This window comes from Eschrichtius robustus, chromosome 4, assembly GCF_028021215.1.
Source record: "Eschrichtius robustus isolate mEscRob2 chromosome 4, mEscRob2.pri, whole genome shotgun sequence".
NCBI classification, from domain to species: Eukaryota; Metazoa; Chordata; class Mammalia; order Artiodactyla; family Eschrichtiidae; genus Eschrichtius; species Eschrichtius robustus.
Genome location: NC_090827.1, coordinates 89,427,002 through 89,441,079, shown reverse-complemented (window position 1 = coordinate 89,441,079; position 14,078 = coordinate 89,427,002). Strand labels below are relative to the sequence as shown.

Sequence of the window (14,078 nt, the reverse complement as noted above, 5' to 3'; positions counted from 1 at the left end):
GGTTTTATCTTGTTCCTTCATCTGGTACGTAGACCTCTGCCTTTTCATCTTGTCTATCTTTCTGTGAATGTGGTTTTTATTCTGCAGGCTGCAGGATTGTAGTTCTTCTTGCTTCTGCTGTCTGCCCTCTGGTGGATGAGGCTATCTAAGAGACTTGTACAAGTTTCCTGATGGGAGGGACTGGTGGTGGGTAGAGCTGGCTGTTGATCTGGTGGGCAGAGCTCAGTAAAACTTTAATCCACCTGTCTGCTGATGGGTGGGGCTGAGTTCCCTCCCTGTTGGTTGTTTGGCCTGAGGCGACCCAACACTTGAGTCTACCCGGGCTCTTTGGTGGGGCTAATGGCAGACTCTGGGAGGGCTCACGCCAAGGAGTACTTCCCAGAACTTCTGCTGCCAGTGTCCATGTCCTCACAGTAAGACACAGCCAGCCCCCGCCTCTGCAGGAGACCCTTCAAGACTAGCAGATAGGTCTGGTTCGGTCTCCTATGGGGCCACCGCTCCTTCCCCTGGGTCCTGATGCGCACACTACTTTGTGTGTGCCCTCCAAGAGTGAAGTCTCTGTTTCCCCTAGTCCTGTCAAAGTCCTGCAATCAAATCCCACTAGCCTTCAAAGTCTGATTCTCTAGGAATTCCTCCTCCCGTTGCCAGACCCCAGGGTCAGAAGCCTGATGTGGGGCTCAGAACCTTCACTCCAGTGGGTGGACTTCTGTGGTATAAGTGTTCTCCAGTTTGTGAGTCACCCACCCAGCAGTTATGGGATTTGATTTTATTGTGGTTGCGGCCCTCCTACCATCTCATTGTGGCTTCTCCTTTGTCTTTGGATGTGGGGTATCTTTTTTGGTGAGTTCCAGTGTCTTCCTGTCGATGACTGTTCAGCAGTTTGTTGTGATTCTGGTGCTCTCACAAGAGGGAGTGAAAGCACATCCTTCTACTCTGCCGTCTTGCTATCTAATCCTCATGGAACTTTTTATTGAACAGTAAATAATTACCTAGTCTAAGTTACCATGAATCTTATGTCAGCAGAATCTGAATTGTTTATAAATAATTATGACTATGTCTGAAGTAGAACTTACTATTTCATAGTTTATTAACAGTGTTAAGGTCCAATCTATTTTTTACAAAGAAACTATGATGTGCTGCAGCTGGTTGAAAAGTGAAAACTCAAGGCATCCAAATAGTTTTGTCAGTGAAATGGCAGAACTAATTTGATGACTGATTATTTACCAAATGATTCAAATGATTAAATTGTGTAATTTTTTTTTTGCACTATGCATATATTCCCTTACAAGAAAACAAAGTAATTCTGCTACCCTTGTTGCCACCATATTAATAACTGCCTCATCTACACTAACTGATAGATCTTGGGCCTATCCTTCGTAATAATTCTAGTACTGCTTTAAACATGTCTTGGGATTACCAGCTGTCAACGGTTAGAACTTCAAACAGATTCAGTTATAGGAGTGGAAGCTGAGCCTGACATTTAATGCCACTTTCACCTGTAGGTGAGAGAAAAAAAAGGAGAGAGACAGAGACCATTATTTATGGGGTTATATGAACTTCAAGTCTGTTTTCATCATCAAGAGAAGCTGTACTTTAAAGGAAAAGAGACAGGGAATACACTTTCATGAAATACTTTAGCACTCTAAATAAAATATGGGTTTATTTCTAAACTTCTGAACATTTAAAGTTAAAAAATAAGCCCTTAACTATGTTCAAATTATATTATAAAAATTAATTCTTAGGATATATGCATATATATTACACACAAAAACATAGAGTAAAAAGAATAGACTTCAGTTCTAGTTCAGAAAAGGTTTAGAATTTGAATACTGGTTTTAGAGACCCCCAAACCTTATGAGTTTAAGAAGCTTACAGACTTGTTGGGGGACACCTATTCAAACTTTTAAAAGTAAATATGATGATAGGTACAAAGTGCAACAGGACATGGTGATGGATGCCCTAAATCACCTTGCAAGGAAGAGGTGATAGTTGCTTGAACTAGGATTTGTATATGAGTTGGGATTAGGTTAGAGGACAAGAGTGGGAGTCATAGGGAGAGTCTTCTTGGGTCTATCATGATTCTATTTTGTGAGCAGAGGCACTGACTGCTTTGTTCTGGACTACCTTTTCAATTTTTTTTTTTTTTTTTTTTTTTAATAGCAACAGCCATGGAAGATAGAAATAGTGTCTCTCTCTGGAGGACACTCCAGAATTGAAGGACAGACATGCTTACTCCCCACTATAAAATATTCAGTCCCCCAAAACTCAGGTGCCTTTCCTGTAACCCACTGTGGATACAGGTGTCACCTGGCCTGTGGAGACTGAGGGTCAGGGAACCAACACAAATGCTGCCTCTGTGGCTACCGCTATTGCTCTGAGTAATAAATTGTGCTTTGTCTCTGACCCGGAAGTCTCATGTCCTCTACCAGGAGGCTAACTTGGGGCAGCCTAACTTGTGGCAGCCTGACTTGTTAGCTTGCAAGTAGGGTAAACTCTCAGGCCCTCTACAGTTGGTGCCAGGCATTGTGTTCCTGGGAGAGAGAACAGTATGCACTGTGGCACAGAGGTGTGAGAAATCACATCTCATATGGGAAACTGTGCCTAGTTACCTATCTTCAGAGCCAAAAAGTGCATGGAGGAGGGCATTTTAGGGGAGAATATGTAGTTGGAGATATAGACAGGACCAGATTCTGAAGAGATCCTAAATGCCTTGTAGAGGAGTTTGGATTTTATGGGGGCTGTGATTAAGGAATTTTAGCAGAGGAGTGATGTGATCCATTTTATGGGTTAGTTGAATTACTCTAGGAAATATGTGAAGGCTGGATTGAAGATGGGGGCACCTTTTCTCCAGCTGAGAAAAGATAAGATATATTTAGATGTGAAGTCAGTTTAGAAGTAGTGATAGGGTGAAGAAGGGATCTGAATGACTATCTTAGTCCGTTCAGGCTGCTGTCACAGAACATCACAGACTGGGTAGTTTATAACAACAGAAACTTATTTCTCACTGTTCTGGAGGATGGGAAGGCCAAGGTCAAGGTGCTGGTGGATTCAGTATCTGGTGGTGGCTGGCTTCCTGGTTCATAGACTGCTATCTTTTCCCTGTGTCCTCACATGGTAGAAGGGGAAAGAGAGCTCTCTGGGTCTCTTATAAGGGCACTAATCCTATTCATATGGGTTCACCTCCCAAAGGCTCCACCTCCAAACACTATCACAATGGGGATTAGGATTTCAACATATGAATGGAGGGAGGATGGACACAAACATTCAGTCTACAGCAATGACTCCTTGGCTTTTGACTGGGCCAATAAAATAAATCATGATGCTGTTGCAGAGATGTAGCTTATGGGAAGGAAGAGAAGTTCTGGAAAGCAGGGAGGTGAGACTGAATTAGTTTTAAAACAGCTAAATTGAGGCTGAGGTGCTATCTGGGTAGGATATCCAGATAGAAATACTTAATAGACTATCCTGATCTGGAACTCAGGAAGGAGACAAACATATGGGAATCATCAGGGTTTATGTGGTAGATGCATTCTTGTGCAGCGTTTAGGAGGACAGGTTGAGAATCAGGTGCAAACTCAAATCACCTGTGATAAGCGACTCACGCTCTCTGGACCTCAGTTTCCTAGGTCGTAAAAATGGCAATAATAGTAGTCTTTAACTGAGACCAAGGTGAGAGATGAAGGGTGTTTTGAAAGTGAAATGAGAACACTTGCAAAGTGCCTGGTACCTAATGAAAGTAAGCTGTTATCAGTGGCAGCAGGAGTATTAGAATGTGGTCACTGGCATCAAGAGATTAGGTGAAATTGTCCAAAGGATGCAGGTGGAATGAGGGGAGAGGATGGAGTCAAGCAGGGGTGAAAAGCCATTAAGGAACTGAAAAGAAGCAACCAGAGATGTAAGAGGAGAACCAGGAGAGTTTCAAGCAGGATGGAGTGGTCAACATTGAGAAATTCGTCAGAAGGGACAAGGCAGCTAAGGACTAAAAGTCCCCCTTTGAATTTCACAACCAGAGGATGTGGGCGACCCTAATGGGAGCAATTGCGGGGGCTCTTCATTACTTCTGGCTGCAATCTAGATTGTGGATGGGCAGGAGGGAGTAGAGACAGCAAGTGTAGACTTTACCTTGAAGACAGTTGTGTAGGGAAAGAAGAGTTGAGGCCGGGGGAGGTTTGAGGTCAAGGGAAAATATCTTTTTTTTTTGGATGGGAGAGACTTCATTCACTCTCTTAAAATATCTATTGAGCCTATTCTGAGTCAGGCTCTGTGGGTGAATAAGATGCAGTCTCCGTCTTCATAGAATTTCTTCTTAGCATGTGTATATATGATCAGGGAATACATGAGAGAATGAAGGTCCAGGGAGCAAATGAGTAAAGAATAGGGCTTGAGATCCTGTAGACAACTCAGCTTTGGACAGAAGGGTTTTGTCATCCAGTGGAGCAGGAGGGTGTTAAGATACATCAAATGTGGTTTCTGAAAATCACCCATAGAGAAGGAAAAACTACCCACTGTTGAGTTTGGGTCCTAGTACAGGAAACACCCTCTATTGATGAGGAGATGCAAGGTGTTGGGGTGCTTATAGTACATGAACGAAACAAAATATTTATGATGGTGTTCAGAAGATAATAGTTGCCAAGTACATGTCAATGGAATTTGAATTGGTGATTCAGAGCCTCTGGGCTACATCAGGGAGAGCCTTTTTTTTTTTTTTTCTGGCCACGCCGGGTGGCATGTGGGATCTTAGTTCCCCGACCAGGGATGGAACCCGTGCCGTCTGCGTTGGGAGTGCAGAGTCTTAACCACTGGACAGCCAGGGAAGTCAGGAAGAGCGTTTTAAAACTTCAGTGGTATCATAAGTGATAAGGTCAGTTGTTGAAAACTGGACTGGTTCAATAGACTATGATGATAGAGAGCTGATATTTTTTTCTTGCAAGATTACTTTTTTGGGGGGAGCCACCAGTACTGAATTTGATAATCTTAAAAAATTCCTTGAAAGTATGTTAAATAATGCAGCAGGGTTTAAAGCTGTCCAAGCAGCACTATATTGTTTTCTATGGTGCTGGCCTTTGTTGGCTCTATGAGGCTTATGTTTAACCGGAGTCTCCCCGGTGGGATCTTTGTAACCCGTAGTGAGTGTGACAGTTGACAGCATTTTCAGGTTTTATATGTAATACAATTTCAAGAAAGCTCTTTCTAGGCAGAGCAGCTTATGTGAACTAATATCTATTTCTTCCTCTATTTGGGTTTCAGCCTCTTAAGCTCTGAAATGCTGTGACTTCATTAAATTCTAATGCCTCTGTTTTTCTCCTGCAGGATTCTGCATCAGAAGCATGTAAAATAGATTGCTTGGTCTAAAATAGAAAACAGTGGCAATGTTTTGCTGAGTTTCCAGACCTTTCCCAACATGGAACCAATAACCTTCACAGCAAGGAAACATCTGTTTCCTAGCGAGGTCTCGGTGGAATATAGCCTCCAGCTGGTGGGCTTCTTGCCCGTGCATTCTCTGACCACCATGCCCATGCTGCCTTGGGTCGTGGCAGAGGTGCGAAGGCTCAGCGGGCAGTCCTCCAAAAAGGAGTCTGGTACCAAGCAAGTCCGCCTTTGTGTTTCGCCCTCCGGACTGAGATGTGAGCCTGAGCCAGGAAGAAGTCAACAATGGGATCCACTGATCTGTTCCAGCATCTTCGAGTGTAAGCCTCAGCGAGTTCACAAACTGATTCATAACAGTCACGACCCAAGTTATTTTGCTTGTCTGATTAAAGACGATGCAGCCAATCAGCAGAGTATCTGCTATGTGCTCAAAGCCGATGGTCAAACAAAAGTAAGTGGAGGTGGGGATCAAAAAGATGAAGGTGTGGCTGGATAGTTTTTGTTGTACAGGGTCAGAACATTTATTTTAAGATACTGGAATTAATAAGGAGTTAATGCTGTAGTTATACATAGATTTTTTTCACTGGATTTTCGGTTCACGGGGATAGGTTCTTTATAGTCTTGAAGAACATTTGATAATAGATATTAAAATGAGAAGTTTATGAGTTCAAAAATTCAACAGAGAAATCTTTCTAAACGTACACATAAGAGCTGAACTACTAGGATTCAGATCATTTAAGATGTGTGTTCTAAAGCAGTGCTTCTCAAACAGAAATGTGCATATGAATGACCTGGGGATCTTGTTAAAATGCAAAATCTGATCCAGTAGGTCTGGGGTGGACCTTGAGAGTCTGCATTTCTAACAAGCCTCCAGGTGACGCGGGGCGCTGCTCCTTTGAAGACTGCACTTTGAGTAGCAAAGTTCTAGATCAGCGAGCTCCACATTTTTGATCTTGTTAACAAAAATATATTTATTTATAAGCCGTATAAGAGTATTATTAGGCAGTTTACCAAGGTATCATATTCACTTAGGCAGAGACCATTGGTAAAAAATAGTGGATATGAATCTAAGTTTTGATACTTTTCAGGTTTTTTTTTTTTTGGCTAACTTCATGTCTGATCTGACCAGCTTTTTGTTATATCTTATGATACGGGTGAGAAAGATATTATATGAGAAATGGTAAAAAAAAATATCGCCAGCTCTACTATTTTCCCATTTATTTGTGCTTGTATGGTTGCTAGCATTTTTTTGCAGTTCTGTGCAGGAGTCATTCAAAGCCACTTGGCTGTTTTGTGAGTGTTACTTTAGATACAGTTGAAAATATAATCCCGACAGTCACTTTCTCAATTCGGCCCATGTAAACTGGCTACAGAAAGCAAGCAAGCAGGCGAGGGCCTTGCTGCTAACCCCACAAGCTGAGGAGTGCCCACGCTAGGGCTTGAGTGCCTCGCCGGCCTGTGTGGCTGTCTGCCCCTCGCACTGGAGCAGACTCTGAGGATGCTAATGCCAATCCTTGGGGTAAATGTCAGTAAATAGAGAAATGCTAATGTTTTCTCCCTGCACCCCACTGGGTTTTTTTTTTGCATACCCTCCATGATGAACGAACCTCATTTGGAAATTAATGTTCTTGGTGACTAAGTGGATTTGTGGAGACTCACTTTTGTTTGTTCTTTCCTTGGTTCTTTCACTCATTCAGATTGTTGCTCCAGGTACTGGGTGGGAAGATGTAGTACAGGCTAGAAGGGAGACAGAAGCGGCAGCAGGTAAATACCACGTGGTCTGTGGACAGGGCGTGACGGGAAGACAGAGACTGGGGCTTAACACACTGGAGTGTAAGGAAGGCTTTTTGAAATAATGGCTCCTCTGGAGCTAAAAACCACTATTTTATGCACAGAATACGATATCTTCTTAATAAAAAACATTCGATGTTATTGTTCATGCATCTCAGGTGGGACAGCGTCCCGGTTCAGAGGGACTAACTTCCGGGATTCCAGTCCTATCTGCCACCTGTAAACTAGGTGGCCTCAGGCAACACTGAGCCTGTTTCCTTATCTGTAAAATGGGGATAAGTATAGTCTCTATCTCGTAGAGCTGCTGGGAGGACTAAATGAACTAGAATGGAACCTAAAACTAGTAAGCATTTGTGGCTATAAAAATTTTTCACTAAAGAAAGTTTTACCAGAAGCAGATTACATGCTAATTTCACTTCTAGTCTTAAGTAAAAAGAAAAAGAGACCAAGATGAGCGTCTTAAGCTCTCAGGATGAGATCCTGGTCATCCTTGAGCAACATTTTTATAAACTAGACACTTAAAAAACTGCATAAGTAAATTTAATGGTTGCTCTTATTTGGACAAATTCCAGAATGAAAATTGGAGGACTGAACAGCCTGTACTCCGTGCCAGCTCTATATAAGGACTGAGTTTCCTTGGGGGGAGTTTTTGCATGGAATAGTTGTTCAACACTTTACACTTTTGACTCCTTCCCAAAATCTTTTATAGACATCTGAGAACAGGCTTCTAGCCAGTTATTCAGCTACCTGACAGGAGGAGAGATTTATAACTAAATTCTGGAACTGGGGCTTCGAGTCGTGCTGAAAGTAAAGAATCGGCCTTACTCTGTGTTCTAAAAAGCCACGGTAGAAATATGAATCTGTTCTTAAGTTATTTTTGGCTTGCTTACAATTTTTACAAACAAATTGCCAGTACTCAGAGTAATAAATTACTGTCATCCCTGTGGTTTTATAAAAGAGTAATTTGTAACATAAGCATCTCAATCAGTGATTCTCCTGTTGTCGGAAGCTGAATGGTAAACCAAATTGGCCCCGATTCTAGCTGACATGATATCCTTCATGTTCTTGGGACATCCTGGCACAGTATCTCATAGCAGAAAATTATCTGCTGTAGGAGCATGTTAACCTATGCCATCATTTCTCCTATTTGTAGCATTTGCTCAGTGAAATAATTCTGTAGATTATGGCCTCTTCTAAATAAATGAGGTCAGTATCCCCCTGTATTTGCCAGAAGAGATATATGCATTTACTGCCAGGGTCATAAGCACAAAAGTACTGTGTGAGAGGAAACCCTTTGAACAGCATATAAATTAACTTATTGAAGAAGATCTAGGGAGAAGAGACACGAAAAGGAATAGTTTTATAAGCACAACATGAGATTCTGTTTCCCATTGTATGTTCCATAGAATATGCTCAAGGTGTTCCACACAGAAAGGCTTCCATGATCAGAATATATTAGGGCAGCATCTCAAACTTTTTGATCTGAAGACCCTTTTCACTCTAAAAAATTATTGAGTATCCCAAAGAGTTTAATGTGGGTTATATCTATTAATACTTTTATATTAGAAATTAAAACTGAAAAATTATAAAGGTTTTAATTTATTGGAAAACAAAATAAGCCCCATATATGTTAGTCTAAATAATATTTTTTTGTGAAAAATAATTGTATTTTCCCAAAAATTTAGTAATAAGAGTGGCATAGTTTTACTTTTTGTTTGTTTGGTTTTTTGCAAAACTCTTTCATGTCTGGATCAATAGTCAACTATTAATTCTCAGCTGCTTCTCCACTCATTATTTTGTGATATGTTGTTTTGGTTGAGCATATGAAGAAAATTTGGCATCACACAGATTTGTAGTAGGAAAAAGGAGAAATATTTTATAACCTTTTTAGAAAATTGTGGATATTTTTCTTTAATACTATACCAAAACTCGACAAATGGTAGTTTCTTAAAGGTTTGTTGCAATATGAAATCTGAAACCGTATCAAAGCACTTTTTGCACTTTGTTATATTAAAATCCATTAGTCTGTCTTGTGCTTTAATGAATCTTTTAAGCATGAAAGATTCTATAACATCATGCATTGATTATTTGGAAAATATTGGTTCACTGAGTTGTACAGACCACACTCTGAGAACTGCTGTATTAGGGAAACACTGTACTTTCTATTGCACTCTTGAATTGTACATTAGTTCATTAAATCCCCAAATTTATTGGACCATAGATTACATTTTCTCATAACTTCCAAGAACATCCCTCAGCACGCATGTGAACACAGTGGCATAAGGTTGTGGGTTGAAGTTTAGTTTTGAGTTAGGGTCTGTGGCAGGAAATGAAAAGATCCACTCTGGAAAACATATGGATGCATGGGTGACCCTGACTAGGTCTTTACCCCATCACATGGCAAAGAAATCAAGAGTTCCTCCTGGACTCAGCCCTAGAAAAAGTGTAAAGTCTTAGAAAATTATCTCAAGATTCTTTCCTTCTCCAGTTCTTCAGCTTTGTCTCTTCTAAGAAAAACATCAGATTTGCCACTTCCTTGAGTATTACTGTAGATCACTCAGAAGAGTATTTACATTTTAATCCTTTTTTTAATCTACAAAGTAATAAGCTCTGCTTCCTTTAAGAGACTTTCCAGCAATGAGTTGCAGGCAGCAGAAGTGTTGGGCTGAGACTTCTGACATTGTATGTTGCTGTCTTATGCCAGTAAAAGGAAAGAATGGATTTTGAATGGAGAATGGCAAGGATTATTGAGCTGGTAATAAGTGGAGGAGAAGTGTAGGCTGGTGTTCAGTGGGCAGTACGTGGGACCCAGGGTAAGGCAGAAATTGGGTGTGTGGAACTAGTTTTGCTATAAGTGTCCACTCCTCTTCAGCTGACTTATCGTACCTATAACCTGTCCTGGCTTTTCAAACACTGTTCCTGACTTTAGTCAGATCTGATCTTCTGGATCTGGTGTCCAGTCTGGGCACAGCGCAGGGGTTTCATAGCTGTGGTGGGATTGGTGTCATTAATGCAACAGAGCTCACAGGCTTCCCCTTCTGCACCCTCCCTAAGAGCATCTTGGACTTGTTAGAATCTTGCTAGCTTCATTCCTCCTTCTCCCAAGGAGGAAGTGTTATCTCTTGCTGGGACATAATAAAGTACTAAACCCTTAGGGATTAGGAGGAGGGAAAAGTGTGGCCAAGGAGCTTGGGTTGGGGGGTGGAGGAGCTGGAGTAACTGCATGGGAAGTAGACTTCTAGAAAGAAGTCTTCTTCTAGAAGAGGACTTTACTAAATGTTACTGAGGAAGATGTGTTTGAGAGAATGTCAATGTCCTTTGAAAGAATGGGTTTCCTTTTCCATGATTTTTGACAACAAAACTTCATTTCTTGAGGATGATCTATATCTGAGACTGAACCCTGTGGGCTCCCATACTGCTAATTTTAAGAGTACTTAACTATTTATAGACTTAATTTAAGATCAATAAAGGTTTCCTTTTGAATTTTCAGTAAAGAACCAGTGTATTCTCTCATGAGGCCCTGTAAGCACACTGTCTTTCTCAGTAACTTATGGACAGCGACCTCACCCAGACTCTCTGGATTCGTTGTGTTGCATATCAATCGAAAAGGTGGTCTGAAGTTGTTTTCCTTTGATTAGCAGGATTAATGCTCAAGTCCCCTATATTAAAAGCCCAAGTTGCTTTGGCTGAGTTTTATGATTTAATTAACAATTTTTTTAAAACTTTGATTTTGATCGTAGCTTTGTTTCAGTTGCATTTTACCCATTACTCATTGATCTTAATAATTCCCCATCTGCTTGGAATTTTAAGTTAATGACTTAAAATATGCACCACTTATTTAAGGATTTTCAGTAGAGGCTGGCTTCAGTGGCATCTCTTGCTTGGCTGTTACATTTGCCGGCTGGTTACTTTCTTTCTTTGCTGGAGCGAAGATCGAAATTATAACATTGAGCTGGAGCGTTTTGTTCCTGAGGGTGATTATCCTGAAGCTCATAGTATTATTTTGCAGCTCTTCTTATCTACCGCCCTTTCTGTATTGGGTCTTCATTTCTAAATATCAGACAATAGTCTTTCCTTGCTACTCAGGGAATTGTTCTGAGAAGGCTTTGTGGCGTATGTTTTGGAGGATTTTTTAATCGATGTTAAAATTGCCACTGGGCATCTTTAATCCATTCTGGTTGTTATGTAATGTTTCATTTGGGGGCCCACTCGGCGGCTATGACTCAGTGATGGTTGCACAGAGCAGTGTATCCATGTCAGCCCATCAGCACTTGACTGTCTGTCACACTAGACAGAAGTCGGTTGCTGGGTGCAGAGATTGGCAGGGATTCTTTTTCATCTATAAAAAGAATGTCCTGGACTGCATGAACTCCAAAGTATTTGTTGGAGGGTTTGGGTCCATGACACAGGACCGATTATGTAATTTATTTTTGACTTTGAAAAAGGAGTCTGAGGGTTTCAGAAGCATCCACCTTGTGATAAGTGCTTAGATAACTTTTTAGAAGTCTTTATTTTCAATGCATATCACTTTCTATAGCTTTGCATTTTTCACCAAATGCTTTGCATTTGATAATTATTTTTATAATATAAATCTGTTCCTAAGAAATAGCCTTTACAAGTATCTTGAACCTAAAGTTGACTTGTATCTTAAAAGGATTTATTTATAACCTAGACCTCCACTGTCCAGTACAATAATCAGTAGTCATCTATGGCTACTGAGCACTTGCAGTGTGGCTGGTCTGAATTGAGATGTACTATGTCAAAACAGTGGATTTCAAAGACTTGGTTTGAAAAAAGGAATGTAAAAATATCTTAGTAATTTTCTATATTGGTTACATGTTGAAATTATAATATTTTCTATATATTGGGTTAAATCAAATATAATACTAAAATTAATATCACCTTTCTGAATGTGCCTACAAGAAAATTTAAAATTACATATGTAGTTTGCATCCTCCTTTTACTAGTCAGGTCTCGACTAGTTACCTAGCAAGGATTTCTGGAAATAATTTGAACACTTATCACAGAGTGACGTCAAGTTTCCCCCTTTTCTTTGCTGCCTTCTGCTTGTTAATGATAGAATTTTTTTTTTTATTTTTTATTTTTTTAATTTTTTTAATTTTTTTTAAATTTTTTTTTAAAATTTTATTTTATTTTATTTATTTATTTATGGCTGTGCTGGGTCTTCATTTCTGTGCGAGGGTTTTCTCTAGTCGCGGCAAGTGGGGGCCACTCTTCATCGCGGTGCGCGGGCCTCTCACTATCGCGGCCTCTCTTGTTGCGGAGCACAGGCTCCAGACGCGCAGGCTCAGTAATTGTGGCTCACGGGCCTAGTTGCTCCGCGGCATGTGGGATCTTCCCAGACCAGGGCTCGAACCCGTGTGCCCTGCATTGGCAGGCAGATTCTCAACCACTGCGCCACCAGGGAAGCCCTAATGATAGAATTTTGCTCAAAGTTACTCTGAAAAAACCACATTAAAAACTGGGACCTGGGGACTTCCTTGGTGGTCCAGTGGTTAAGACTCCGCACTACATCAGCGGGTGCGGGTTTGATAGGACCTGTTTTTTCCTTTTTTTTTTTTGGCCACGCCATGTGGCTTGCGGGATCTTCGCTCCCTGACCAGGGCTCGAACCTGAGGCCTCGGCAGTGAAAGCATGGAGTCCTAACCACTGGACCGCCAGGGAATTCAAGAACCTATTTTTAATTCTAGATGCATATTGCAGTGGATAAGTGCTCTGTGGGCCACTAATCTGGGATATGGTTAAAGAGATAAATCTCTTGTTTCCACTTTTTCTCTTGTTTGAATATTTTTCTTTCTTCTGGATGCTTAGGGGTCCACCCCACTTACTGCTGCCTGTGATCCTGAACCAACAACCAGAGCCAGCAACTGGAGAGCTGGCCTGGCTCAGAGAAAGCCGCAGAAGAGGCTGGATTGGGGGTGGGGCTTGGGGGAGGAGCCTGATGCAGGACATACCAGAAAACTTACATGTGGCTTCAGGGCAGCCCGTCTTGCAGGAGCCCTTTTCTGGCTGCTTCAGTTCCAGCAGGACATCAGAAGTCTTCCTTTCCTGTGGTCAAGTGATGTAGGTATTTGAAATGTTGCGGGGTTTTTTTTTTTTTTAACATCTTTATTAGAATATAATTGCTTCACAATGGTGTGTTAGTTTCTGCTTTATAACAAAGTGAATCAGCTATACATACACATATATCCCCGTATCTCCTCCCTCTTGCGTCTCCCTCCCACCCTCCCTATCCCACCCCTCTAGGTGGACACAAAACACAGAGCTGATCTCCCTGTGCTATGCAGCTGCTTCCCACTAGCTATCTATTTTACATTTGGTAGTGTATATATGTCCATGCCACTCTCTCACTTCGTCTCAGCTTACCCTTCCCCCTCCCTGTGTCCTCAAGTCCATTCTCTATGTCTGCATCTTTATTCCTGTCCTGCCCCTAGGTTCTTCAGAACCATTTTTTTTTTTTTAGATTCCATATATATGTGTTAGCGTACGGTATTTGTTTTTCTCTTTCTGACTTCCTTCACTCCATATGACAGACTCTAGGTCCATCCACCTCACTACCAATAACTCAGTTTTGTTCCTTTTTATGGCTGAGTAATATTCCATTGTATATATGCCACATCTTCTTTATCCATTCATCTGTCAATGGATACTTAGGTTGCTTCCATGTCCTGGCTATTGTAAACAGAGCTACAATGAACATGAAATGTTGCAGATTTTACATTAATTCTTTCTTTGGAATGCGACCAGTGTACCATGTACTTGGTTGGGGGCTAGGGTACAAAATCAAGCTACGATTGTCCCCTTAAGAAGTAGCATGATGCTTTAGATGCTTTATATGCCAAATATAGATTCTGAATGTGGCACTGCCAGGAGTCAGCAAACATCTGTAAGTTATGAAA

At 41.1% G+C, this 14,078-nt stretch overlaps 1 protein-coding gene across 4 annotated transcripts in view; it reads left to right on the top strand.

Moving 5' to 3' along the window:
* Positions 1 to 14,078, top strand: part of TBC1D1 (TBC1 domain family member 1) — a 221,745-nt gene that overhangs the window by 10,602 nt on the left and 197,065 nt on the right. For all 4 annotated transcript variants that reach the window (XM_068543119.1, XM_068543114.1, XM_068543117.1 and 1 more), the window contains exon 2: positions 5,311 to 5,818. In XM_068543119.1, coding sequence (XP_068399220.1) covers positions 5,402 to 5,818 — 417 coding nt within the window. In that variant the 5' untranslated portion in view covers positions 5,311 to 5,401. The remainder of the gene's footprint in view (positions 1 to 5,310; positions 5,819 to 14,078) is intronic.